This window comes from Eurosta solidaginis, chromosome 5 (genome assembly GCF_040869045.1).
Source record: "Eurosta solidaginis isolate ZX-2024a chromosome 5, ASM4086904v1, whole genome shotgun sequence".
In the NCBI taxonomy this organism is placed as follows: Eukaryota; Metazoa; Arthropoda; class Insecta; order Diptera; family Tephritidae; genus Eurosta; species Eurosta solidaginis.
In genome coordinates this window covers 52,748,435-52,774,767 of record NC_090323.1, presented here as the reverse complement: position 1 = coordinate 52,774,767, position 26,333 = coordinate 52,748,435, and the positions used below count along the sequence as shown (strand labels likewise).

The 26,333-nt window shown below is 37.0% G+C and overlaps 3 protein-coding genes across 3 annotated transcripts in view; 2 read left to right on the top strand and 1 right to left on the bottom strand.

Moving 5' to 3' along the window:
* brm (ATP-dependent helicase brm) overlaps nucleotides 1-26,333 on the bottom strand; it is a 105,611-nt gene that overhangs the window by 23,862 nt on the left and 55,416 nt on the right. The window lies entirely within an intron of this gene.
* Nucleotides 1,370-11,024, top strand: LOC137251634 (uncharacterized). Its single transcript, XM_067786333.1, has 3 exons — nucleotides 1,370-1,964; nucleotides 8,607-8,710; nucleotides 8,781-11,024. The coding sequence occupies exons 1-3, from the start codon at nucleotides 1,485-1,487 to the stop codon at nucleotides 9,046-9,048; spliced, it is 852 nt and encodes a 283-aa protein (XP_067642434.1). The 5' UTR covers nucleotides 1,370-1,484; the 3' UTR covers nucleotides 9,049-11,024.
* On the top strand, nucleotides 17,717-25,403 carry LOC137251633 (uncharacterized). Its single transcript, XM_067786331.1, has 3 exons — nucleotides 17,717-18,322; nucleotides 24,738-24,841; nucleotides 24,912-25,403. The coding sequence occupies exons 1-3, from the start codon at nucleotides 17,843-17,845 to the stop codon at nucleotides 25,177-25,179; spliced, it is 852 nt and encodes a 283-aa protein (XP_067642432.1). The 5' UTR covers nucleotides 17,717-17,842; the 3' UTR covers nucleotides 25,180-25,403.

Genomic DNA, 26,333 nt, shown 5'->3' with positions numbered 1-26,333 from the left:
TATGCCGTTACGGATTACCGTTATGCGAACAAAGTTAATATACTCTGTGAGCTCTGCTCAGCTGAGTATAAAAATTCTTATTGAAAACAATACTTACATGAAGTAATAATAATACTAAAAGCTACTAAATAATTAGGTAGGTCCTAGGTACTAGTCATCACACCTCTCATAAATCTAGGGCGTTGATCAGACTATTAAATAAAAGCGTTCGACGCGTGAAATTTTTAAAAATGTGAGGCGTAGCATAACCTTATTAAGGTTCACTTGGTCTTATATATGACTATCAATAGAAGTTTTACGCGTCCAACGCTTCTATTTAATTGTCTGATCAACGCCCTAGATTAATAAGGAGTGTGATGACTAGTACCTAGGACCTACCTAATTATTTTCTAGCTATTCGTATTATTATTATTTCATGTAAGTATTGTTCTCAATAAAACCGTTTAACTTAAACATTTTTTTTAAATTATTTTATTTTCAAGTTTTTAGTCTTTATTTGATTGCCTAGTTATTATTTCTCATTCTATTTAGTTCATTTAGTTACTCATTATTACAATGACTCTTTCCTGACAATTTGTTACAATCTAAGTCCTCAATATATAATCCTTCCAAAGACTTTACTCGAGTCGACTCTGCGCCACATATGCTTGTCCCTCCTCGAAATACAAAAGATTTTGATGTCACTTCTACCGGACTGTATGTAATATTTGTTCCAAATATGAGCCAAATCGGACATCATAGGTCGCTTTCTATTCATGTATGTATTATGTGTTCCAAATATGAGCCTAACCGGACCACAAATACGATTTTTTGAATATTTCATTCCATGCGCCACCTATCGGAGTTTTTTTCTTAATATTTCATTTTCATCGGGTTCGGAACTATATTCCAAGTTTCAAGCTTGTAGCTTATTGGGAAGTTAAATTTCAATTACAAAATTCGTTCACACCGGCCGTGCGGCCGGCCTGATAAGTCAAGTTAAATAAAACCGTTTAAAAACAGGTTTTACAAAATTATCGAATTCGAATTTATGAAACCAAAACACGCTTAAAAAACCACCTACTAAGGAGCTTACGAGCTAATATCTTACCTGAATACTACGTAAAAAAATACCGAACCGAACATTCGGTCAAACACTGTAAAGAACTATCAAATCAGCAAATAAAAGTGGCAGTGCTCAACATGTTTGTGTTTTGGCTTTGAAATGTTTGTGGAGCTTTTCAATATTGTCTTGATAAAGCATAGAGTAATTTCTTCTATACTCTGTAATATTCAAACGATTCCCTCTCTTTCTCTCTCTAGCTGAAATTCCTCATTGTATACCACGTCATCATAGCGTAAAGTTTTGAGGCCAGAACTAACAGTTGTATATAACAAATTGGTATATAAAAGTGCTCCCATAGCGCGAAGAGCTAAAAAAATACTTAATTTCAATATTTTGTCGACTGCATACAAAAACAAAGAACATTTACAAATTTAAAAAAATGAGTGACAGCAGCGAAGAGCAAACAATACAAAATTACTATGATGTTGCATTGGAATTAGTAATGAAATGTGGTCCAGTAGCATCCGAAGGCTACGAGCAAGCCAAAACAGATTATCAAACAAAAGACGCTTTCTATGATTTTGTAACGGTTTATGATAAAAAAGTTGAAGATCTGCTCATTGCTGGATTGAAGAAAGCTTTTCCTGAAACACAATTTATTGGTGAGGAAGATATAGCGACAAACAAAAGTGAACCAGAATTGACTGATGCACCAACATGGATCATAGATCCCATAGATGGTACAACAAATTTTATACGTCGTTTTCCAAATTGGTGTATATCAGTTGGTTTAGCGATTCGTAAAGAATTAGTTGTTGGTATTGTGTATATACCGGTGTTGAATGAAATGTATTCAGCATGGAAGGGACATGGCGCTTATCTAAATGGGCAACGCATTAGCGTGAGCAAATGTACAAAAGTGAGTAAATACAATTTTAATGGTGGCTTTAAGGACCAATTAATGGTGAATTATCCATAACCAGATAAAACAGCTGATCGAACCAACCTTATGGAAATCAATTTAATCGATTAATGGTGCCATACCAACGCTAAAGCCATAACCTCACCATAGCCAACCAATTGGTTTTTGGTTTTTCGCAATATCCATAACCAAAAAATATTTGAGTTGGAGAATTTATTAACTTTTTGTAGATTTTATTTATTGTTTTGGATGCGTTTTGACTTAGAGACTTTTTTTTTGTGGTATCTGTTTTTAATTGTTTGCATTTTTTTTTTATTTTTATGAAATTTTCACGATTTTTAGGTTAAGGCACCAATAACTGGTGCCAATTTGATATGGATAAGTAAAAATATGGTTATGACTATGGCGTTAGGGTTAAGGAAGTTTAGTTGGCCCTCTACAATTAGGTTTTTACTAAATATGTACCATTAAGAAGGTAAAGGAATTTAATTTAAATAAAATCATATAAAATAAAATTTTTATACAGCGGATAAAGTTATAGACTAAGGTCGTTGTCTTTTCTGCAAAAAAACGTTACCCTGTTGTTCTTGTTGCAGCAGTGTTTCGCCCCATCCAATAGGTGCGACCGATCACAAATTGTCATCAATATCCTCTAACGGGAGTCCAAGGAGACTTGCTGTTTTAACAGGGGTGGACCATAATGAGAGGGATGTTAGAGCCGTTGGTTCCACAATACAGTTGAAGAGAAGGTTGGTGTCATGTGGGGACACGTTACAAGCAGGGCATATGTTTTGTATGTCGGGGTTGATTCTGGATAGGTAAGAGTTTAACCTGTTACAGTATCCAGATCGAAGTTGAGCTAGAGTGACTCGCGTTTCCCTAGGGAGTGTGCGTTCCTCTTCTGCAAGTTTTGGGTATTGTTCTTTGACCCCAAAATTTTACCCTCATATTGCTCTATGACTAGGTTACCTAGCGCTTTGCAAAATAGCTTAGTTTTTGGATGATGGTCCCGATTTCCTAAATCAAAGTGAAATATGTCAAAGGAACACACGAACAAACGGGAGACATTGGAAGAACAAACAGAGCGACATTGGGCGCTTTCAGCGAACACTATTTTTGTTGATACGTTGTAAAAATGTTTTCGTCAGTTGAGCAATAGAAAATTTGTTCTCTGAACGGCGAGTTGCCAAATAAAATAATTATCTTTAAGTTTAAAGGGAAAAAACTTATTAAATTATTTTTCATACCTCACTATAATAGCAGAGGAACAATTGTATTCATAACAAACAATTTCAAATGTCAAAGAACTGTCAGATAGCCGAATAAACACGTTGAGCGAAAAAAATGTTTGCTCAGTTATTGACGTAAAATCCCAACCGTTGAGTGTATCAAAGATACTCAACGGTACGTTCAGAAAGTTATCACTCCACGATTGGTCAATACTTGTGTTCGTTTGAGTGGGTGAAATTGATGAGGAAGTGACACGCCCATTTAACATTTTGAGGTGGAAAGGCCTTTTTATGCGTAAATCGTCCACCACATCGTATTTTTTATTGACCTTGTTATCATTTGGAGGAAACTTTTAAGCATATACATTAGACTGGGTCGATTTATTAACTGATATCGCGCCATCGATTCCAATTCAATCAATTTTCATTTGATTGTAATATTTTCATGTATACCCGACCCAATGGCCGCTAGAAAAGTTGTCGATAAGTTTTTTGAAAAAAAAAAAAAGAATTTTTTAGTAGGTCATGAAAAAACTTTAAAAGTCGAAAAAAAAAAAATTTTAAAAAAAATGAAATTTCGCAGGCTCGAAAATTATTTTTTTTTTTTTGGGTATGCGTAGTGAAACTTATTCTTTCTGAGGCCAAATCCCATCGAAAACTCGATGGCGCGATATCGGTTAACTTTCGTCCATACAAATCGACCCAGCCCAATATATGTACATATAGAACCAGCAGATTCGGCAGACGATGTCCTTTTCGACAATGAACATACACACATACATATGTATATATGTAGGTACTTCCTCCCATCTTTGCCTTCCTAACTTTTTTATATGAAAGTAGCTCTTAGAGGCGTAGGTTTCACATTACAATTAAAACGATGGCTTGTGTTATGTGGGGACACATCGCATGTAGGATAGTGAATATTTATAACGGAGTTCGCCGGGCACGTCCTAGCAAAGGTGTGTTGTCTGGATCAAACGGCTGCGAAGGCAGGTGCCGGATCTTATCATAGTGCTTAAGGAAATGCTTTCTTATCCCTTTTGGAGGCGGGGCTACATAAAGCAGTTGTTCGCTAGGATGTTCCGTAGCAAAAACTCACTGTTGTGCTCTTTAATGTTAAGCTCTTTTGCCTTAATATATAGTCGATGTTCAAGGGACATCCCCAAGAGGCCACCCAAATGCTTTGTAAGTGGTTAGCAATGTTTTTATACTCAGTTGAGCAGAGCTCACAGAGTATATTAACTTTGATTGGATAACGGTTGGTTGTACAGGTATAAAGCAATCGAGATAGATATAGACTTCCATATATCAAAATCATCAGTATCGAAAAAAAATTCGATTGAGCCATGTCTGTCCGTCCGTCCGTCTGTCCGTTAACACAACTTGAGTAAATTTTGAGGTATCTTGATGAAATTTGGTATGTAGGTTCCTGGGCACTCATCTCAGATCGCTATTTAAAATGAACGATATCGGACAATAACCACGCCCACTTTTTCGATATCGAAAATTTCGAAAAATCGAAAAAGTGCGATAATTCCTTACCAAATACGGATAAAGCAATGAAACTTGGTAGGTGAGTTGAACTCATGACGCAGAATTGAAAACTAGTAAAATTTTGGACAATGGGGGTGGCACCGCCCACTTTTAAAAGAAGGTAATTTAGAAGTTTTGCAAGCTGTAATTTGGCATTCGTTGAAGATATCATGATGAAGTTTGGCAGGAACGTTACACTTATTACTATATGCCTGTTTAATAAAAATTTGCAAAATCGGAGAACGACCACGCCCACTTTTAAAAAAATTTTTTTTTAAATTCAAATTTTAAAATAAAAGTTAATATCTTTACAGTATATAAGTCAATTATGTCAACATTCAACTCCAGTAATGATATGGTGCAACAAAATACAAAAATAAAAGAAAATTTCAAAATGGGCGTGGCTTCGCCCTTTTTCATTTAATTTGTCTAGGATACTTTTAATGCCATAAGTCGAACAAAAATTTAACAATCCTTGTGAAATTTGGTAGAGGCTTAGATTCTAGGACGATAACTGTTTTCTGTGAAAAAGGGCGAAATCGGTTGAAGCCACGCCAGTTTTTATACACAGTCGACCGTCTGTCCTTCCGCTCGGCCGTTAACACGATAACTTGAGCAAAAATCGATATATCATATAGAACTAAGGCCCACTCCTTTTTAAAATACTCATTAACACCTTTCATTTGATACCCATATCGTACAAACAAATTCTAGAGTCGCCCCTGGTCCACCTTTATGGCGATATTTCGAAAAGGCGTCCACCTTAAGAACTAAGGCCCACGCCCTTTTAAAATACTCATTAACACCTTTCATTTGATACCCATATCGTACAAACAAATTCTAGAGTCACCCCTGGTCCACGTTTATGGCGATATATCGAAAAGGCGTCCACATATAGAACTAAGGCCCACTCCTTTTTAAAATACTCATTAACACCTTTCATTTGATACCCATATCGTACAAACAAATTCTAGTCACCCCTGGTCCACCTTTATGGCGATATTTCGAAAAGGCGTCCACCTATAGAACTAAGGCGCACGCCCTTTTAAAATACTCATTAACACCTTTCATTTGATACCCATATCGTACAAACAAATTCTAGAGTCACCCCTGGTCCACCTTTATGGCGATATCTCGAAAAGGCGACCACCTATAGAACTAAGGCCCACGCCCTTTTAAAATACTCATTAACACCTTTCATTTGATACCCATATTATACAAACGCATTCTAGTCACTCCTGGTCCACTTTTTTAACGATATTCCGAAAAGGCGTCCACCTATAGAACTAAGGCCCACTCCCTTTTAAAACACTTATTAACACCTTTCGTTTAATACCCATATTGTACAAACGCATTCTAGAGTCAACCCTGGTCCACTTTTATAACGATATTCCGAAAAGGCGTCCACCTATAGAACTAAGGCCCACTCCCTTTCAAAATACTCATTAACACCTTTCATTTGATACCCATATAGTACAAACAAATTCTAGAGTCACCCCTGGTCCACCTTTATGGCGATATTTCGAAGAGGCGTCCACCTATAGAACTAAGGACCACGCCCTTTTAAAATACTCATTAACACCTTTCATTTGATACCCATATCGTACAAACAAATTCTAGAGTCACCCCTGGTCCACCTTTATGGCGATATCTCGAAAAGGCGTCCACATATAGAACTAAGGCCCACGCCCTCTTAAAATACTCATTAACACCTTTCATTTGATACTCATATCGTACAAACAAATTCTAGAGTCACCCCTGATCCATCTTTATGGCGATATCTCGAAACGGCGTCCATCTATAGAACTTAGGCCCACGACCTTTTAAAATACTCATTAATACCTTTCATTTGATACCCATATCGTACAAAATAAATTCTAGAGTCACCCCTGGTCCACCTTTATGGCGATATCTCGAAAAGGCGTCCACCTATAGAACTAAGGCCCACTCCCTTTTAAAAGGTTCATTAACCCCTTTCATTTGATACCCATATCGTGCAAACAAATTCTAGAGTCAACCCTGATCCACCTTTATGGCGATATCCCTAAATGGCGTCCATCTTTAGAACTATGGTCCACTTCCTCTTAAAATACTCTTTAATACCTTCCATTTGATACACATGTCATACAACCACATTCCAGGGTTACCCTAGGTTCTTTTTACAACATGGTGATTTTCCCTAACTCTGTCTCCACAGCTCTCAACTGAGTATGTAATGTTCGGTTACACCCGAACTTAGCCTTCCTTACTTGTTTTTTTATATTTTCGTCAAGTGCTCCTGGCAAGCGACTTGAAGATTTTGTTGCGGCTTTGTACTTTGGATACAATTTTGAAAGGCATGCGCCTTGAAGATGAGAGTGTTATCGAACATTAACCCTAAGATATTTGGGTGACTGACGTGATAGTCCACTATTTGCGTCATCTGTTCCTTCAACGTCGTAAACAGTGGCTGTGGATGTGGTCGGTGATAACATCAAGCCACGCGAGGTGTAAGAAAAAAAACAGAAATACTGGGGGCATAGCTGTTTATTTTTGAAACTAACTCGTATTTTGGGGGGCCAGGCGTAAGAAATTATATGTAGAAATTAAACAGAAGCGGTGATAGGTTACTTGTGGCACGCCCTGTTTAATTCTCCTATGTTTTGAAGTTTCTTTCCTAAATTGAACCGATGCTTGGCGACCATTCAGATAATTTTCGGCCCATATTTTAAACAACCTTCTATGCCCTGGAGCAGCGTTCCGTGGTTGAATATTCCAATAGCTTTTGACAGGTCAAGTGCCACCAGAAACGTCCTATGATAGGGTTTTTCATTGTTCAGTCCTTAATTTGTATGGGTGTCTTTAGCGTTTAGTTCAAGCCACGATGAGGGGTGGCTTGGTGAAGATTCGCAATCAAATGGCGGAGCACGACGGTTTTCAATGTCTGCACTACTGGCGAGAGAAATGATATCGCTGAGAACGTCCAATGCTAATGCCCTTAGTGCCTTAGTGGGAATACCTCACTTTCCTATTCTAATAGGGAAAGAGGCAACACTTGCTGCACTAAAACTTCAAAAATTTTCTAAGCTAAAAAGGGGGAACAGGAAAGTAATAAGGCATATGAAAGTAATACGAAAATTCATAGGGAATTCCGTACTGCAACTACGTGATGCAATGGCTCATACGCTCAGAATCTAACGGAGTTTTGTGGTATCCATTGTGGACAGAACTCTTTGGGAAACAGGGAATCCGTATACTGACTTAGATATCTGGTTCACGGGTGGGTTAAATTTGATGACAGAAAAACCGAAGCTGGTATATACATATGTATATATATTTTTTTAGGCAGAAATCCTTGCAATAGAAGTTTACGTAAATAATGTCTACGACGAGGCTTCTCCACGGGCTAGGCAGCCTTACGTGCCTTGCAGTATTACACAATTAATTCTTAGCTAGCAGATCAATGCGTTTTTGTTAGGAAGAGTTTCCGGGCATCAGGAAAATGAGGGTAATGAACAGGCAGACTACCTAACCGAACAGAATGTTTTAGCAGCGTTCTATGGTCCAGAGCTGTTATGTGGACTCAAAAAGGCGCACCCTAGGAAATCCATACGAACTCTCACCGGGTACTATACGGGACACTGTAGTCTACGATATCACCTGAGTAAGTTAGAAGAACTATCTCACCTATCGCTACTCCGATTAGAAACATTCTTCTAGGTTTGAGTACTGGAGAAAACGTCGGAAATATGCACATACTTATTACGAAATAGCCTTATGATAGGTAGTGATGGTTTCCAAACTACATTAACCAGTGCAGAAAAGGCACACCATGAAAAAAATTTAAAAAATGTCTACTTTTTAATTTTGTTACAATCAACTTCGATTTTTACAGATCCAAGACGCTGTTTTTGGTACAGAACTGTCACTGATTCAACGCCCACCCATACACGATAAACAAATTAAACGAATTTGTAAATTGACATCAAATTGTAGCGGGTGTGTTCTATAATGTGATAAGACTTTTCGTTTCCCAATGCTAAATTTGTGTCTCTATTTCATATTTTAGTTGTCGTAGCATTGGCAGCGCTGCTGTAAGCCTTTGCTATGTGGCTCGTGGCAGCTTGGACTGTTTTGCAGTCGACGACCTATATCCATGGGATATTGCCGGTGGTGCCTTAATAATACGTGAGGCTAGTGGATTGGTGCAACACAGTAAAGGTGGTGAATTTTCAATATTAAAACCTGATTGTATCGCTGCAGCTACACCTGAGCTAGCCAAAGATGTGATAGATTTGATCAATGAAGCTGATGAGTTGACAGATTTTTCTTTTTAGAGAATAAGCGGAAGGGAGAGCAAATGAGAGTAAATAAGAACAGGTGCAGGCACGGTTGCCACACCATGTTTTCATTTAGGACCAAAATTTGTCAAAAAAAAGGGCCAAATATAAAAAAAAAATTTGTTATACTCAGCTGAGCAGAGCTCACAGAGTATATTAACTTTGTTCGCATAACGGTAATCCGTAACGGCATAAACTAATCGAAATAGATATAGACTTCTATATATCAAAATGATCTGGGTGAAAAAAGAAATTCAATTAGTCATGTCCGTCCGTCCGTCCGTTTGTCCGTCCGTCTTTAAACACGATAACTTGAGTAAATTTTGAGGTATCTTGATAAAATTTGGTATGTAGGTTCCTGGGAGCTCGTCTCAGATCGCTATTCAAAATGAACGAAATCGGACTACAACCACGCTCACTTTTTCGATATCGAAAATTTCGAAAAACAGAAAAAGTGCGATAATTCATTACCAAAGACGGATAAAGCGATAAAACTTGGTAGGTGCGTTGACCTTATGACGCCAAATAGAAAATTAGTAAACTTTTGGACAATGGGCGTGGTACCGCCCACTTTTAAAAGAAGGTAAATAAAAGGTTTGCAAGCTGTAATTTCGCAGTCGTTGAAGATATCATGATGAAGTTTGGCAGGCACGTTAATCCTATTACTATATGTATACTAAATAAAAATTAGCAAAATCGGATCACGAACACGCCCACTTTTAAAAAAAATTTTTTTTAAGGCCAAATTTTAACAAAAAATTTAAAATCTTTACAGTATATAAGTAAATTATGTCAACATTCAACTCCAGTAATGATATGGTGCGACAAAAAACAAAAATAAAACAAAATTTCAAAATGGGTGTGGCTCCGCCCTTTTTCATTAAATCGTCTAGAATACTTTTAAGGCCATAAGTCGAACAAAAATTTACCAATCCATGTGAAATTTGGTAGGTGCATAGATTCTATGACGATAACTGTTTCTGTGAAAATGGGCGAAATCGGTTGAAGCCACGCCCAGTTTTCATACACAGTCGACGGTCTGTCCTTCCGCTCGGCCGTTAACACGATAACTTGAGCAAAAAACGATATATAAACGATAGATAAACGATTTTTATCTGAAGTCACTTTATCTTGGTATAAAATATGGCCGAAATCCGACTACGCCCACGCACACTTTTCCGATATCGAAAATTACGAAAAATTAAAAAAATGCCATAATTCTGAACCAAATATGAACAAAGAGATGAAACATGGTAATTGGATTGGTTAATTGACGCAAAATATAACTTTAGAAAAAACTTCGTAAAATGGGTGTGACACCTACCATATTAAGTAGAAGAAAATGAAAAAGTTCTGCAGAGCGAAATCAAAAGCCCTTGGAATCTTGGCAGGAATACTGTTCGTGGTATGACATATATAAATAAATTAGCGGTACCCGACAGAAGATGTTCTGGGTCACCCTGGTCCACATTTTGGTCGATATCTCGAAAACGCCTTCACATATACAACTAAGGGTTACTCCCTTTTAAAACCCTCATTAATACTTTTAATTTGATACCCATATCGTACAAACACATTCTAGAGTCACCCCTGGTCCACCCTTATTGCGATATCTCGAAAAGGCGTCCAGCTATAGAACTAAGGCCCACTACGTTTTAAATAATCATTAACACCTTTCATTTGATACACATGTCATACAAACACATTCCAGGGTTACCCTAGGTTAATTTTGCTAAATGGTGATTTTCCCTTATTTTGGCTCCAAAGCTCTCAGCTGAGTATGTAATGTTCGGTTACACCCGAACATAGCCTTCCTTACTTGTTTTATTTTATTGGTATACAAACAATTCGGCAATTTACTAGAGTATCGTATCGTTGTAAAATGTACCAATTTTAGTATGTTTCATTGGTTTTCTATATAAAATTTTAATAAATATAGTGAAAATAATAAACTGCAGAAAGAGAATAATGTGTACCTATTTTTTTAATGGACGTTGTGACGCCGTGGCCCAATGAAACCAGGCTAACTCAATTTTTTTTTTTTTTTTTTTTTTTTGAAATTGTGAAATATGTTATCATTTTAATTTAAAAAAATTTTTTTGTTTTCGATGGGCAGCGGTTTTTCAAGCATCGAAATCGAAAACTCTATAAGTCAATTTGGAATTTAAAAAAAACAACAACCTTGCATTCAAAGTCTGACAAAGAGTTGTTTACTAGTTATGTAGGCTTTTTAAAAACTATGGTATTTCAATGAAGAAAACACAACGCTACATATAATGATCGCTAAATGTTACAATAACAATAACCATGATATTTTCCTGATCCACTGTGCAACGCGTAGCCGGTTAACGTATGAAATGTGCTGTAACTCATCAAAATTGTGTAAATATGGTCCAAGGACCCCATAAGGGTTATGGACTATAAACAGAATGTTCAACTAATATTATGTGTACTGCTTTGAAAACGGAAATGGTTATTATGTATCAATCAAAATATTTAAACTTGTTGTACAGTGTAATTTTGCAACATACCAGTATTCAAATCTCATTATTATCAAAGCTCTAATTTTAACGTTAATAAGATAAGATAAGAGAAATTAAATAAGAGCGTCGGATAACCGAGTTCTCGAGTTCTAATTAAATTTTATATTGCTAATTTGCATTTGACTTTACAACTTTTAAACCTTAACGTATGTAAGAACAAAAATAACCGTTTTCAAAAATTACCGTTTAAGTCTACATTTCTTTAGACATACATAACTTCTCAACGGTTTATTAAAGAGCTTTAAACGTTAGCCCAGCAAACACAGTCTCTAACGTTGGAACAATTTGTTTACCATCTTGGTGTCTACTCGACTCGAAAATCGCTAGAAAACTAGTAATATAGTCGATCATCAAGAAGGAACTAGTGCAAAATTCATTTACATTAGAACGCTGGGGAGATACATTGGAAATCGATTAGAAAGTTATAATTTTTCTATATTACTAGGGCTCATTAACTTTCAGAACGCTACGTTTCTCCAGTGTTTCAGGTCATGCTCCAAATAAGAGATTAAAGAACGAGTATTGTGTTAAAATATTTCTCTAATCTATATCTAGCTTCTGTGCTTGTTCTGAGACAACTGATGATGCGATAAAAATGTATGAAAACATAAGTAACATACCTTTAGCGAGTGAACAACGGATTATTCAGTATATTTTCTAAATTGGTGTTAGGTTTTTTTCAATAGGGGTTGTTTTCTTTTCTTCGACGCGTTATGTTTCTTTATAAGATATACTTGCAATCGGTATTTTTGTGGAACGCTGCTTTAGCATGGGTGTAAATTCAGAGGTCTTCGTGTGATGAAGAGAAGGGAATAGAATATTTAGTTTCCTTTCTACAGACATGGCCGACCATACATTGAAAGAAATGGTGCTAGTAAAATCAACAAATCTGTTTTGTTGTTCTTGACTTAACGGAGATTCGGTGAAATTGATCGAATTATGGTTAATTCGACCGAGTTCTTTGTCAAGCGAACAAATTAGTTTAGTAATTTCAACAGAACCAAAATTTTCGCTCTTAAGTTAACAAAATTCTGTAAAATTGACAGATTCCTAATCAATCTAACTGATTTTTCTGTTAACACAACTGATCTTACAGGTCATTTCAACAGCGAACCACATTCAATGCATGATCAAATTTCAAAGAGAATTTTACGCTCACTGCGCTCTCTACTTTGTTCTTATGACGATGGTGCCACTTGTTTAAAAAAAAAACACCAAAATAAGAAAACCACCAAATCGAAAAAAACAAAGTGGGAAAACAACAAAAAGCTAGTTTTTCAGTTATCAATACAAAAAAACCCTTTTTTGGATTTAATGTGCATAACACTGCAAAAAATTTTGCGATACTTGGACACCTATTTATCGGGTACAATTTTGCAACTTCTCCTCCAAGCGAAATGCAAAATTGCGCCCTCTTGTTGCACAACTTTTGTTTGAACGAACAAGATTTTTCCAAAATTAGTAACAATTTGTTCAAGCTTTTACGAATTTTTACTCTCGCGAACGAATCTTATTAGATAATAAAAATACATCCTTTTTTTATGTTGACGTTTCCGACAGCATAAAAGTTTGAGTTGTTTTGGAATCGTTTCAAAATAAAATGTTACGAGAATTAAACTTGCCGTATTACATGTATAGTTACTCCAATGGTGAATTACCTTCCAGCGATTTCATTCTTTATTTTTCTATAGCTTACACTGAAAGAAAAAGACTGGTAAAATCAACCGAAATACATGCCAATTCAACCAAAATGTCTGTCAATTTTTATCCATCGCAACAAGATGTTGAATCAACTGCGCACAAATCGTTGATTCGTAATTGACCGTTTTAGTAGTCAAATGAACAAAAACAGTTGTTGCGACAGCTTTGTATGAAAGTACCTAAATGTAAGACGCGATAACCTCCAAAGAGATTTTAGGCCGAAATTCTCTTCCAATTTGCGTCGTGCTCCTTTTTAATTTTTCTTACAAATTGGCGGGACGCGACCTACTTGTTTTATGCCGACTCCGAACGGCATCTGCAAAGCATATGAGTTTTCACTGAGAGCATTACATGGCAGAAATACACTCGGAGTGCTTGCCGAACACTGCCGAGAGGCGACCCCGCTTAGAAAATGTTTCTTCTAATTGAAAAGGCTTGTTTCTAAAATGTTTATGTTGCTTTTCGTGGGGTGTGAACCCAGGGTCTTCAGTGTGGCAGGCGGAGCACGCTACCATCACACCACGGCGGCCAATGATGACATGATACGAAACATTCATTCTCTCTCAATTCGTTTCCAGGAATGTGTCTTAAAGTTCATTCAATTGTAAACATTGGTTCATTCGATTCTAAACAAACTTCATTCGTTTCCAAGAATGGGTCTTGAAGATCAGAGTTGCGTAAACCGCCCAAAAAAAATTCCAAGAAAATCGGTGCGTTTTCATTATTTTTCATTTCAAGTGTATTCAACTACATAAGCGGATCAAAAATTTGTCAAAAAAGGTACAAGAAATAACAAAATTAAATGAGCTGTTGTATTAACGCACGAAAAGAGATAAGTACATTTTATCTTAGCTATCAAAAAATTAAATTTCACGTGTTGTCACGGAAAAATTTTTAACGGGTAAAATAAGCTTTTTTTTGTATTTGTGATCCTGAAAAAATTCGAGTTTTTTGATATCCCATTTGACAATCTTGAGTAAGTTTCCGGTGAAAATCATAAATTAAACCTTTACCATGTAAAATACCCCAAAGTTATTTCGAAATGCCCAAATTTGATTTTGAGGATGATGGCATCTATGGTCAATGTTATAAAAAATGCACATTTTCACGCGCTCTCAGAGAGCGAGAAGTTTCATATCATGTCATCATTGACGGCGGCCGCCATATAAATACGTAAATATGTGAATACATAAATACGCATTCTTGCTACATTAAAATACATATGAATATAGAAATGAAAATAGTAGTCACAAAACTGATTCTCAATTCTTTCAGTTGCAGCTCAGCTCATTCTCAATTTCTTCTCTCGCATGTAGTTGCCACACTTGATTGTTTCGAACAAAACTTGTAGTATAAATGTTTGACGTAACATTTTAAAAAGAGAACTTTCAAGTTATAGAAAAGTAAAGAATCAAATCGGAGGAAGGTAATTCACCCCTGGAGTAACTTTACATTAATTCGGCAAATTTAATTTTCGTAACACTTTAAGTTGAAACGATTCCAAAACAACTCAAACGACGGAAAACAAACAACTCAAACAACGGAAACAACAACATTAAAAATGGATGTTTTTTATTATCTTATTAGATTCGTTCGCGTGAGTGAAAATTCATAAAAACTTGAACAAAATGTTACTAACTTTGGAAAAATCCTGTTCGTTTAAGCAAAACTTTTGCAACAAGAGGGCGCAATTTTGCATTTCGCTTGGACGAGAAGTTGCAAAATTGTACCCGATAAGTAGGTGTCCCGGTATCTCATAATTTTTTGCACAGTAAATTCAAAAAAGGGTTTTTTCGTTTTGTATTGAAAACTGAAAAACTAGTTTTTTTGTTGTTTTCCCATTTTGTGTGTTTTTTCTATTTGATGGTTTTCTTATTTCGGTGTTTTTTTCAACCAGTGGCACCATCGTCATAAGTACAAAGTAGAGGACGCGGTGAGCGTAAAACTCTCTTTGAAATTTGATCATGCATTGAATGTTGTTCACTGTTGAAATGACCTGTAAGATCAGTTGTGTTAAGAGAAAAATCAGTTAGATTGATTAGGAATCTGTCAATTTTACAAAATTTTGTTAACTTAAGAGCGACAATTTCTCTTCTGTTGAAATGACTAAACTAATTTGTTCGCTTGACAAAGAACTTGGTCGAATTAACCATAATTCGATCAATTTCACCGAATCTCCGTTAAGTCAAGAACAACAGAACCGATTTCATGATTTTCCTAGCACCATTTCTTTCAGTGTACAAGTTCTCTATTTAAAATGTTTTGTCAAACATTTATACTACAAGTTTTGTTCGAAAAAATCATGTGTGGCAACTCTACATGTGAGAGAAGAAATTGAGAATAAGCAGTAAAGTGATGCGCGGCGAAGTTCAAAACTATATAAGTTCAAAACTATATAAACTTTATAAAAATAAAATTTTGTGGAAGTGCGTTTAATAAAACAAAGTAATAAAGTGTATAATATTTAATTGTAAAGTTGGAATAAAGTTCTTGAACCCGACGCCAATGTGGTTTAACAAAATAAGAGCATGTACTAACGCGTGTGTAGCATATAAACATATATATATGTAGAAAGCATGCTTATTTATGTATTCACATATTTACGTACGTATATATATGGTAACATACTTTCGTACAAAGCTTTCGATGGTAATTCGGAACAAGTTTTGTTTATTTGAATTCAGATTTAAGTTATTATTATTTTAATTAATATTACTAAATATAACAATAAAATCATTAGAAATGAAATGTACTTATTATGTCTAATTTATACAAATAAAAAAAAACTACTAAGTTTAAAAATATATTTATCGGGCTTTTATTTTTTCCACGGGTATTAATATCACAGGTATGAACAGAAAACTCTGTTGATGTAAAAGTTTACGCTATTAATCTAGAAAAAACAGAAATATCTGTTATTTCAATATATTTCACTGTCAGTGTCATTTCGACAATAAACAGTGTTAATTTAACAGTTTACGCTGGTTATTTAGAATGAACAGAAATCCCTTTCATATTAACTGTTTTGATTGGTATTCTTAGAGCGACAGTAATAATTGTTAATTTAACAAAACTATGAGTAAAGTATAATGAAACAAATTTTTTTTTGTTTATTTGACTAGGTACTAAAACGGTCAATTACGAATCAACAATTTGTGTGCAGTTGATTCAACATCTTGTTGCGATGGATAAAAATTGACAGAAATTTCGGTTGAATTTACCTCGTATTTCGATACTGGTAATATTTTTCTTTCAGTTTACATATTAGACATAAAATTGAAAGAGCCTGGAAATTCGCTTCTTTTCGGCATATTTCTATATTTCGGCATAACTGGGTGGGGAAACACTAATTCGATCATTCTCGATTTTGCGATCTGGATCCTCACCTTCCGTGGAGATTTCCACGCTTTCTCTGGTACTTGTGGCAGAAGAGGCTCAACAAAAACTCTAAAAATGCGATCTTCAACCAAAAAATCCTTAACTTAAAAGATATCCAAAAACCGAAATCCAGATATACAACATCCCTCAATTTCAGAATGACTAAATTCAATATTAACCTAACATTTTTATGTATGAAAAAAGAAAAATTTGAAATGATAAATTTTGAAATATTTTGGCCGAGCGCAAGGAAACTTCACTACACCACTATCGATTCTGTCGTCTGAGACTATATCGCCCCGCTCCCCCGTTGCCTTCTTGAAAATTGATTGGGAGATTCCCCCTTTCCGTACGATTTTTCTTAATATTCCAATTCATGCGCCCCTCTTGAAACTGTTTGTTTTATATTTTATACTGTCATCGGCCTCAGAATTAAATTTGAAATTTCAAGTCTCTAGCTCATCGAGAAATTACTTAAAAGCCGGTTTAAAATTTCCAAATTCTCATTTAATTATTTCGATCCGTGCGCCACCTAACGGAATTTTGTTCTTTTGTTCCTTTGTCACGGTGTCTTAAACTATATGTAAAGTTTCACGTTTGTAGGTCAATGAGAAGTTACTTAAAAATCGACCGCAAGATTACCTCCGTTCCGTACGATTTTTCTAAATCTCGATCCGTGCGCCCCCTAGCGAAAATTTTTGTTATGCGTTTAGTACTGTCATCGGCCTCTGAATCAAGTTTGAAATTTCAAGAATAATAATCAAAAAGCGGGTTTTACAAAATTATCGAATTCGAATTTATAAAACTAAAACTTACTTTAAAAACCACCGACTAAGGAGCTTACGAGCTAATATCAAGTCAGCAAATACAAGGTGCCAGTGCTCAAAGCACACGATATTATTGTGGAGCTTTCCAATATTGTCTTGATCAAGCAAAGAGTTCACTTCTCCTATACTCTGTAATATTTAAACGATTCCCTCTCTCGAGCTGAAATTTCTCATTGAAGACTACGTCATCATAGCGCAACGTTTTGTGACCAGAACTATCAGTTGTATATAACAAATTGGTATATAAAGGTGCTCCCATAGCGCGAAGAGCTTAAAAAATACTTAATTTCAATATTTTGTCGACTGCATACAAAAACAAAGAACATTTACAAATTAATAAAAATGAGTGACAGCAGCGAAGAGCAAACAATACAAAAATACTATGATGTTGCATTGGAATTAGTAATGAAATGTGGTCCAGTAGCATCCGAAGGCTACGAGCAAGCCAAAACAGATTATCAAACAAAAGACGCTTTCTATGATTTTGTAACGGTTTATGATAAAAAAGTTGAAGATCTGCTCATTGCTGGATTGAAGAAAGCTTTTCCTGAAACACAATTTATTGGTGAAGAAGATACAGCGACAAACAAAAGTGAACCAGAATTGACTGATGCACCAACATGGATCATAGATCCCATAGATGGTACAACAAATTTTATACGTCGTTTTCCAAATTGGTGTATATCAGTTGGTTTAGCGATTCGTAAAGAATTAGTTGTTGGTATTGTGTATATACCGGTGGTGAATGAAATGTATTCAGCATGGAAGGGACAGGGCGCTTATCTAAATGGGCAACGCATAAGCGTGAGCAAATGTACAAAAGTGAGTGAATAAAATTTTAATGGTTGTTTTACACATAATTCTTTGCTTAATGGTAAGAAAGTAAAGAAATTTAATTTAAAAAAAAATCGTATAGAATTTTATTTTTATACAGCGGATAAAGTCGTAGACAAAGGGCGTTTTCTTTTCTGAAAAAAAATGTTACCCTCATGTTGCTGTAGAACTAGGTTACTAGCGCTTTGAAAAATGGCCTAATTTTTAGGTGATGGTCCCGATTTCTTTAATCAAAGTGAAATATTTTGTCAAAGGAACACAGAAACAAACGGGAGACATTGGAAGAAGAAACAGAGCGACATTGGGCGCTTTCAGTGAACACTATTTTTGTTGATACGTTGCAAAAATGTTTTCGTCAGTTGAGCAATAGAAAATTTGTTCTCTGAACGGCGAGTTGCCAAATAAAATAATTATCTTTAAATTTAAAGAAAATAACTTATTAAATTATTTTTCATACCTCACTATAATACCAGAGGAAAATTTTTTTCCTAACCAACAATTTCAAATGTCAAAGAACTGTCAGATAGCCGAATAAACACGTTGAGCGAAAAAAATGTATGATCAGTTATTGACGTAAAATCCCAACCGTTGAGTGTATCAAAGATACTCAACGGTACGTTCAGAAAATTGATCAACACTTGTGTTCGATGAAAGCGTCCATTATTTGCAGAAAGCAAAACGCCATTACTTTGAATAGCTGAAGTTGAGGAGGACGCCCATTTAACATTTTGAGGTGGAAAGGCTTTTTAATGCGCGAATCCTTGCCTTCTCTATTTTTGTTTATAGGGAAGTAGCTCTTGGAGGCGTAGTTTCACATTACAAATAAAACGATGGTTGGTGTTATGTGGGGATACATCGCACGTAGGATAGGGAATATTGATAGCGGGGTTCGCCGGGCACGTCCTAGCAAAGGTGTGTTGTCTGGATAAAACCGCTACGTAGGCAGGTGCCGGATCTTATCATATCCTGGTTTGTGAAAATTTAGCAAAAACTGTCTGTTCTGGTTTTCGTTGTGCTCTTTAATGTTGAGCACTTTTGCCTTACGACCAAACTGGTGACGCGTAGACGCGGCCAGCCAATTGCTTTGTAAGTGGTTAGCAATGTTTTTTTCTTCTTTTCCTCAAGTGCTGCTGGCAAGCGACTTGAAGATTTTGTTGCGGCCTTGTACTTTGGATACAATTTTGACAGGCCAAGTGCCACCAGCACTGTCTTATGAAAGGGGGTTTCATTGTTCAGTCCTTAATTTATCTGGGTGTCTATGGCGTTTAGCGCGGTGGTAGTGCTATGCATTTTGCGGAAGTCACGGGGTGGCTTGGCGAAGATTCGTAATGCAATGGGGGAGCAGGACGGGTTTCAAAGCCTTCACTACTGGCGAGAGCAGTGAGATCGGTGAGAACGTCCCATGCTAATGCCCTTAGTGCTTTATTGGGAAAAACTTTCCTATTCTAATAGCGAAAGAGGCAACACTTGCCGCACTAAAACTTACAAAAATCTCTGAGCTAAAGAGCGGAATCAGGAAAGTAATAAAGCATATCGTCGCTGCGCTCACAAAAACAGTTATGTGTTTTTCAGTAACTTTTGAGATCAAAAAAACTTATTTCTGGTGTCCATTTGCAAAATTTTGCAAATGTTGTATTTTTGAAATATTTTATGGAAAGTATGTTATTGATGTGTGAAGGAAAAAATCATGTTTTTTAACACATTACGACGTGATAAATATTTGCGCCGTTTTATAGCACATATCTGCTTTCAAACACGATTCAAATTTGCTTCTGGCGGTAGGGAAATGCATAGTGTACAAGGACAAGTGTGTTGACGGGAAAATCTGGGTTGTCATTGTTGTTTCGGTTGAAAACGGTCAATTAGGGCTCTGTGCAGAGACGTAAAAGATTGAAACAGGGTTTACGTAGTCACAAAAGTGTTGCTCCTGTTCCACAACATTTTAATTTTATATCATAGCGAAAATTGTTCAGTTCAGAGTTATTGATTTTCATTAAAAGTTTAATTTATTACGGAGGGTTACTCCTTTAAGTGTAAAAAGCAGAGAAATCGTAGAGTTTTTTCAAATTATTGTGAAAAATTTTTAATTTGAATTTCTGTACCCAAGTTCACTATATTTGTGTAACACAAGAATCTGGAGGTCAATTCCTTAACTATGAAAAACTGAAAAATGTACACTTATTGAAAACTCATTTGCACACACAATTTACACTTTGAATTTTGTGCATAAAATTTTGAAACTAAAAACAAAATTTTCATTTGTCAGAAAAAATTAAGAACAAACGGCCTAATATCAAAAAACCCTATCGAAATACAAACTGGCTTGTTTGTTTTTAATGTACTACGTTGTATTTTTCTTGTATTTCGTTAGTTTTTTTTTTTTTAATATATTTCACACACACCAGTACTCAAACCTTATTGGCTCCCTCGACAAAAAATATAAGAGAAAATGCAAGAAAAATACATAGAAAATAAAGTAGTGTCACATAGGAGTTTGATTTCGTTGCACTTACAGCACCATTTTATTTGCAGGAGACTTTCACAACTACAAAAATTAAGGCGGATTTACACAGACACTTTGGTTGTGTTGCATTCATTAATTCATCTATCGGGCGAAGTATCGAAAAATTTACATAAGTGCTTTGGTTGCGTGCCTACGCTTTGACAACGCCATACGAAAAACAATGAAACGCCGTACGTTATCTTTGCTTTGAAGCGACCGAAGCTTTATATAATTTTGCACTTATGCATTTGTGTAAACAGCCTTAGAAGTGAAAATTTTCCATGTTACACATGTGGCGCTTTATATTTTGACTCTAATTTAAATCAATTTTGCTTTCCGTATGTTTCCGCATTGTTGCAGGCTACAAATCTTCTAGTATTCTTATTTCCGCGGAAATATACGCAACTATTTCATCTGTAAATACTACAAAGTTTTATTAAAATATCAAATGCAACTCAGCTTGAAGGCTGTTTGTAGTTTTGACGTTTATCGCTTAGTTGACACACTTGTATAGGTACACTATGGGGAAATGTATGAAATGTTTGCCGTATTACCTCATAATGCTTACGGAGATGACCCCTTAAGCCACTGGGAGGTGTAGCTTCATAAATCAGATGTCTCTTGGGGTGCCCAGGTTTCTGGGTATTCACAGAAACTGTTAGTTTAGCATTTCATTTCTCTCCCTAATAGGAAGTACTCTCGCCTCTTTGTGTACGTAGTGTTCTCGGGACATAAGATGACAGCACGTAGCGGTTCTAAGGGCAGAATTTTGGCAGGCCTGTATTTTCTTCCAGTGAGTATAACCTTTGGCGACCATATCGGGGACGCGTATCATGCAATCGGCCGGCCAATTGCTTTGTAAGTAGTAATGAGCGTTTGTTTCTCTTTACCCCAAGTGCTACCGGCAAGAGATTTGAGGATTTTATTACGGCTCTGGATTTTCGATACAATTGCGGTTGCATGCTCTCCAAAATGTAGACCCTCATCGAACGTCACACCCAAGATTTTAGGGTGTAAGGCAGTAGGTAGCGTGATGCCGATGTCGGGATCAAATAGGTTATATTGCACTGAGTGGTGGGTATGCGATACCGCCCCCATTTCCGCTCTCGCGATCTTTTCTGTGGACTATATGTCCAGAGCAGGTCTGCAGAGCAGATCTTGCTGTGTGTTTGGTCTCTTGGATCGCTGTAATGCGGATGTTATGCCGTTTCATTAAATCAACTATCTCCGTGATCTTCCCAGTTAACCCATTACAGTTTAACTGCAGAATTCTGAAGTGTAACGGGTAAGTGATATATGACTACGCCTGAGTTGAGGGAGGCCAAGACGCAATTTCTGTTGTGGCCCTGGCACTGGACGTCCCCGGCTAAGCATTTGGGTACCTGATGTAGTTGGGTTTGCGGCCTGACACCATGGCGCGATGAAACCCTTCGGGGGTTGCTGTCGCTGAGACCAGAACATATAGGAAAGTGGCACCGTCCAAGGCTGGAGCCGCATTGGCCAGATGTCGCAAACATATATGTTCTGTGCTGGCAAATAGTAGTAGGGACTAAGAGTCTGTTTTCCTGACCTACTCGAATGCTAGTGTCTAGCAGAGGGTGAGAAGTAAACGGGGCGGGGCTGATGCTCGGTATTGCTACCGACTCTACTACGGAGTTTGTACTTATGAGTAGGAGCGACCGTTTGATCTGGTGGCTCCGTAGTGCGCGAGCAGCAGCGGGCACTTGTTGTGGCTTGCTGAGCAGTGGGGCTGCTAGAAAGTAGTGGGGCGCTAAGGCGCAGACTACGGGACGACCTTGGGCGTGAACAGCAAGGAGCCACAAAAGATTTATAAAAGATACGAGGACATCGGGTTTTGGGGTCTAGCCCAGAACATCCTGTCCGATTCAACCATCCCTTGCACGTGACACACTGACAAGAGTGTGACCGTCCTAAAAAGATTATTTTCCGGCAAACGCAGCAAAACCATTTCTCTGGACCGGGGTCAGGTACAGGTCCCGGATTGAATTCGATACCCTCTCGGAGCAGGAGAATATGGCGCAGTCCCGCTGCAAGGATGTGCTGGGAGGATGAAAATTTGTGGGAGGGACACAACAAATTAAATGGGGTTAGACTGAAATGACAGCCCTTGGTCAGGAAAAATCCCGAGTCGCTCCGGTTTATAGAACCGGTTGCCTTGGGAAGCGAGACGGTTTGTAATTATTTTTACATTGAAATCAAAGCACTTTCGCTAGCGATTAAAAAAAATTATAAGCAAGTAAGTACGTAACCGGTTTTCAGAGTACTTCTAGTACTGCGAGCACATAGCTGTTTTCGATCACTTCTAAACCAAAAGAGATATAAAAAAAACGGCATATTCAGAAATGTGGGCTCTATTTAAAAAAAACAACACACATAACTGTTTTCGTTAGCGCAGCTAATGAAAGTTATAAGAAAATTCATTGGGAATCCCGTACTGCAACTACGCTCAGAATTTAACGAAGTTTTGGCGTATCCATTTTGGAAATAACTCTTTGGGAAAGAGGGAATCCTTATACTGACTCAAATATCTGGTTCACGGGTGGGTCAAATTTAATGACGGAAAAACGGAAGCTGGCATCCATTGACCGAACTTCAAGACATCTAAAACTAATGTTAGCTTCATTAGTTCATATAAATGTTAGCTTAAGCTTAAATTTAAGAAGACAAATTGTAATTAACCTCGTGAATATGTGCAATGAAAAGAATCCAAGTCTTAATGTACTTTGAGATAAATAAATAATAATAAATAATAATAATAATAAATAATATATTATATACATATATATATATTCTTTTAGGCATAAATCCTTGCAATAGAAGTTTACGTAAATAACGTCTACGAAGAAGCTTGTCCTCGAGCTAGGCAGCCTTACGTACCGTGCAGTCTTACACAATTAATTCTTAGCTATTAGATGAATGCGTTTTTGTTAGGATAGGTTTCCGGGCATCAGGGACATGAGGGCAATGAACAGGTAGACTACCTAACCGAACAGACTGTTTTAGCAGCGTTCTATGGTCCAGAGCCATTATGTGGACTCAGAAAGGCACACACTAGGAAACCCATAAGTAACTGGGAAACAAAGCAGCTCAGACAACACTGGACTGAATGGCCAGAGCAAAGGCTGATCAAAATGTTTATACTCCCATCGACGAGAGTATTAGCCAAACTCATTTATCTAAACAGAGAGGACCTACGAACTCTCATCGGGTACTATACGGGACACTGTAGTCTACGATATCACCTGAGTAAGTTAGAACTATCCTATACGCAAGTCCGTCAATGTTGCGATTAGAAACATTCTTCTAGGTTTGAGTACTGGAGGAAACGTAGGAAATATTATTACGAAATAGCCTTATGATAGGTACTGATGGTTTCCGAAGTACATTAACCATTGCAAAAAATGCACACCCCCAGAGGGTTAGGGGGTTAGAATATACCCGCGGTAGGTAGGCCTGTCGTAAGAGGCGACTAAAATACCAGATTCAAGGGGTTGTGTAGCGCAACCTTTTCAGGTTGCCAGCGCAATATATAGCTTCTCCAAAGCCAATTGTCAACCTCACCTTCGAGCAGGGAATCACGTTTCACTAACAGACGAGGCTCTGGCCACCCCAAGCTCCTCATGGAACTTGAGGGTGGGGAGGAAGGGATGGCCTGAAGGTTTAATGTGGCCATATAAATCGTTCCCGAGATGGTCGGACTAGCACCTTAATGGAGCTGTGTTACCGGGGCGTACCGGATTTGTATCCGGCAAAGGACCATCACATCGATAACACTCCCTAAGCCTTCGGGGAGTAACCTTATCAACAACAACAACATGAAAAATATTTAAAAAATTTCTACTTTTTAATTTTGTTATAATCAACTTTCGATTCTTACAGATCAAAAACGCTGTTTTTGGTGCAGAACTGTCACTGATTCAATACCCACCCATACACGATAAACAAATTAAACGAATTTGTAAATTGACATCAAATTGTAGCGGGTGTGTTCTATAATGTGATAACACTTTTCGTTTCCCAACGCTAAATTTGTGTCTCTATTTCATATTTTAGTTGTCGTAGCATGGGCAGCGCTGCTGTAAGCCTTTGCTATGTGGCTCGTGGCAGCTTGGACTGTTTTGCAGTCGACGACCTACATCCATGGGATATTGCCGGTGGTGCCTTAATAATACGTGAGGCTGGTGGATTGGTGCAACACAGTAAAGGTGGTGAATTTTCAATATTAAAACCTGATTGTATTGCTGCAGCTACACCTGAGCTAGCCAAAGATATGATAGATTTGATCAATGAAGCTGATGAGTTGACAGATTTTACTTTTTAGAGAAGCGAAAGTGAGAGCAAATGAGAGTAAATAAGAACAGGTGCAAGAATAATGTTTCAAATCTGACCGCGTATTTTGTGTTAGCATATTTATATTTATCATCTTCAGAGAGACAGGTGTCAATATGAGAATGTATTGGTTTATTACAATATTATGAGTATATGTTGATTGTATTGCACTCATCAAGTTAATAAAAAAAAGGTGGCCAAAACTGTAATTAACAAGTAAGGAAGGTTAAGTTCGGGTGTAACCGAACATTACATACTCAGTTGAGAGCTATGGTGACAACATAAGGGAAAATAACCATGTAGGAAAATGAACCGAGAGAAACCCTGGAATGTGTTTGTATGACATGTGTATCAAATGAAAGGCATTAAAGAGTATTTTATGAGGAAGTGGGCCATAGTTCTATAGGTGGACGCCATTTAGGGATATAGCCATAAAGGTGGATCAGGGTTGACTCTAGAATTTTTTATAGGATATGGGTATCAAATTAAAGGTATTATGAGGGTTTTAAAAGGAAGTCATCCTTAGTTCCCTAGGTGGACGCCGTTTCGAGATATCGCCATAAAGGTGGACCAGGGGTGACCCTAGAATTTGTTTGTACAATATGGGCATCAAAAGAAAGGTGTTAATGAGTATTTTAAAAGGGAGTGATCCTTAGTTCCATAGGTGGACGCCGTTTCGAGATATCGCTATAAAGGTGGACCAGGTGTGACCCTAGAATTTGTTTGTACGATATGGGTATCAAATTAAAGGTATTAATGAGGGTTTTAAAAGGGAGTGGTGGTAGTTGTATAGGTGGTCGCCGTTTCGAGATATCGCCATAAAGGTGGACCAGGGGTGACTCTAGAATGCGTTTGTGCAATATGGATATCAAACGAAAGGTGTTAATGAGTATTTTAAAAGGGAGTGGGCCTTAGTTCTATAGGTGGACGCCTTTTCGAGGTATCGTAATAAAGGTGGACCAGGGGTGACTCTAGACTTTGTTTGTACGATATGGGTATCAAATGAAATGTTTTAATGAGTATTTTAAAAGGGCGTGGGGCTTAGTTCTATAGGTGTTTGCCTTTTCGAGATATCGCCATAAAGGTGGACCAGGGGTGACTTTAGAATATGTTTGTACGATATGGGTATCAAATGAAAGGTGTTAA